Source organism: Mus pahari, chromosome 11 (assembly GCF_900095145.1).
Source record: "Mus pahari chromosome 11, PAHARI_EIJ_v1.1, whole genome shotgun sequence".
Classification (NCBI taxonomy): domain Eukaryota; kingdom Metazoa; phylum Chordata; class Mammalia; order Rodentia; family Muridae; genus Mus; species Mus pahari.
The window spans coordinates 31,166,366-31,167,562 of record NC_034600.1 but is presented as its reverse complement, the minus strand read 5'-3'; the positions used below and the strand labels follow the sequence as shown (position 1 = coordinate 31,167,562).

The following is a 1,197-nucleotide window of genomic DNA, read 5'->3' as shown; positions in this document are numbered from 1 at the left end:
CTCTCACACACACACACACACACACACACACACACACACATACAAACACACACACTCACAGAGTAAATGAGTAATAAATAAGTGAAAAGTATTTTTTAAAAGAGATTACATACCAAAGAATATTGGGTAAAGTGGCAGCTGCCTGTAATCCCACCATTTAGGTATTAGAGATAGGTAGGTAAATTCAGAAGTTCAAGATTATCCTTGGCTACCTAGTGAGTTTGAGGCCAGCCTAGTACATTAGCCCCTGTCTCAACCAAAAGAAAGAAAGATCTTACAATAAAGCAGAATAGTTTAAATGTCAGTTCTAGCTCTTTTACCATTTTAAGTATTGGTGAGTCATTTGAGATGTTGGAACTCGGATGGTTCTTCTTTGTTATAGGATTAATATTAATGCTTTTTATTATATGTCTTTATTTTGTATCTGTTTGCATTCTTGAGATGGGTCAGCAGGGAAAAGACATGCCTTGCAATCCTGACAACTTGAGTTTAGTCCCCTAAACTTTGAAAGGTGAAAGGAGAGAACCAACTCCACAGAGCTGTCTTCTGAGCTCCATATGCATGTGATAGAACAGGTGGCCACTCATGCACGTGCACTTGCGTGCACATATGATATTAATAAATGCAATAAAACTTTAAAAGTAAAAGAGGGCTGGAGAGATGGCTTAATCATTAAAGTCTAAGTCTCATAGCAACAGCAACAAACAACAGCAAAATGTCATAGGAAAAAAATCAAAACTAAATCTCAAATGATAAATAGATTAATATTTTGTAGGAAAAGACAATAGTACATGGAAATTCCTTAGGCTTTAAAATGGAAATATCTTTGCTATTTTTTGGAATAATGTGTGTTTTATATTCCTAGATACATGTCCTTCTGAGGAAAATGAAAGTGAATGCAATAAAGAACAGATACCGTCCTTTACACAGAACATAGATGACATTGCAGGGTTAGCATCCAGTGAAGAGACAGAGATGAGAATGGACCCCATCTCTTCCACATGGTAGGAACCTCTTTACTGGCTTCAGTTGCATCCTCTATGGGTTCCTGAGAGAGGAGTATCGAAGTCTCCAGCTGTCATAGTGGGTTTACACTTATTTTTCTGTTTGCTTTGTTTCATTCATTTATTTGTTTTTAAACCTTTTTTGTTACGGTCTTAAATAACTGGGGTTATTGTATCATGGTTTTTTTTTTTT

The 1,197-nt window shown here is 36.0% G+C and overlaps 1 protein-coding gene across 6 annotated transcripts in view; it reads left to right on the top strand.

The window, feature by feature from the left end:
• Positions 1-1,197, top strand: part of Bdp1 (B double prime 1, subunit of RNA polymerase III transcription initiation factor IIIB) — a 93,373-nt gene that overhangs the window by 27,767 nt on the left and 64,409 nt on the right. For all 6 annotated transcript variants that reach the window (XM_029543939.1, XM_029543944.1, XM_029543942.1 and 3 more), the window contains exon 11: positions 866-1,004. In XM_029543939.1, the coding sequence (XP_029399799.1) occupies positions 866-1,004 (139 nt within the window). The remainder of the gene's footprint in view (positions 1-865; positions 1,005-1,197) is intronic.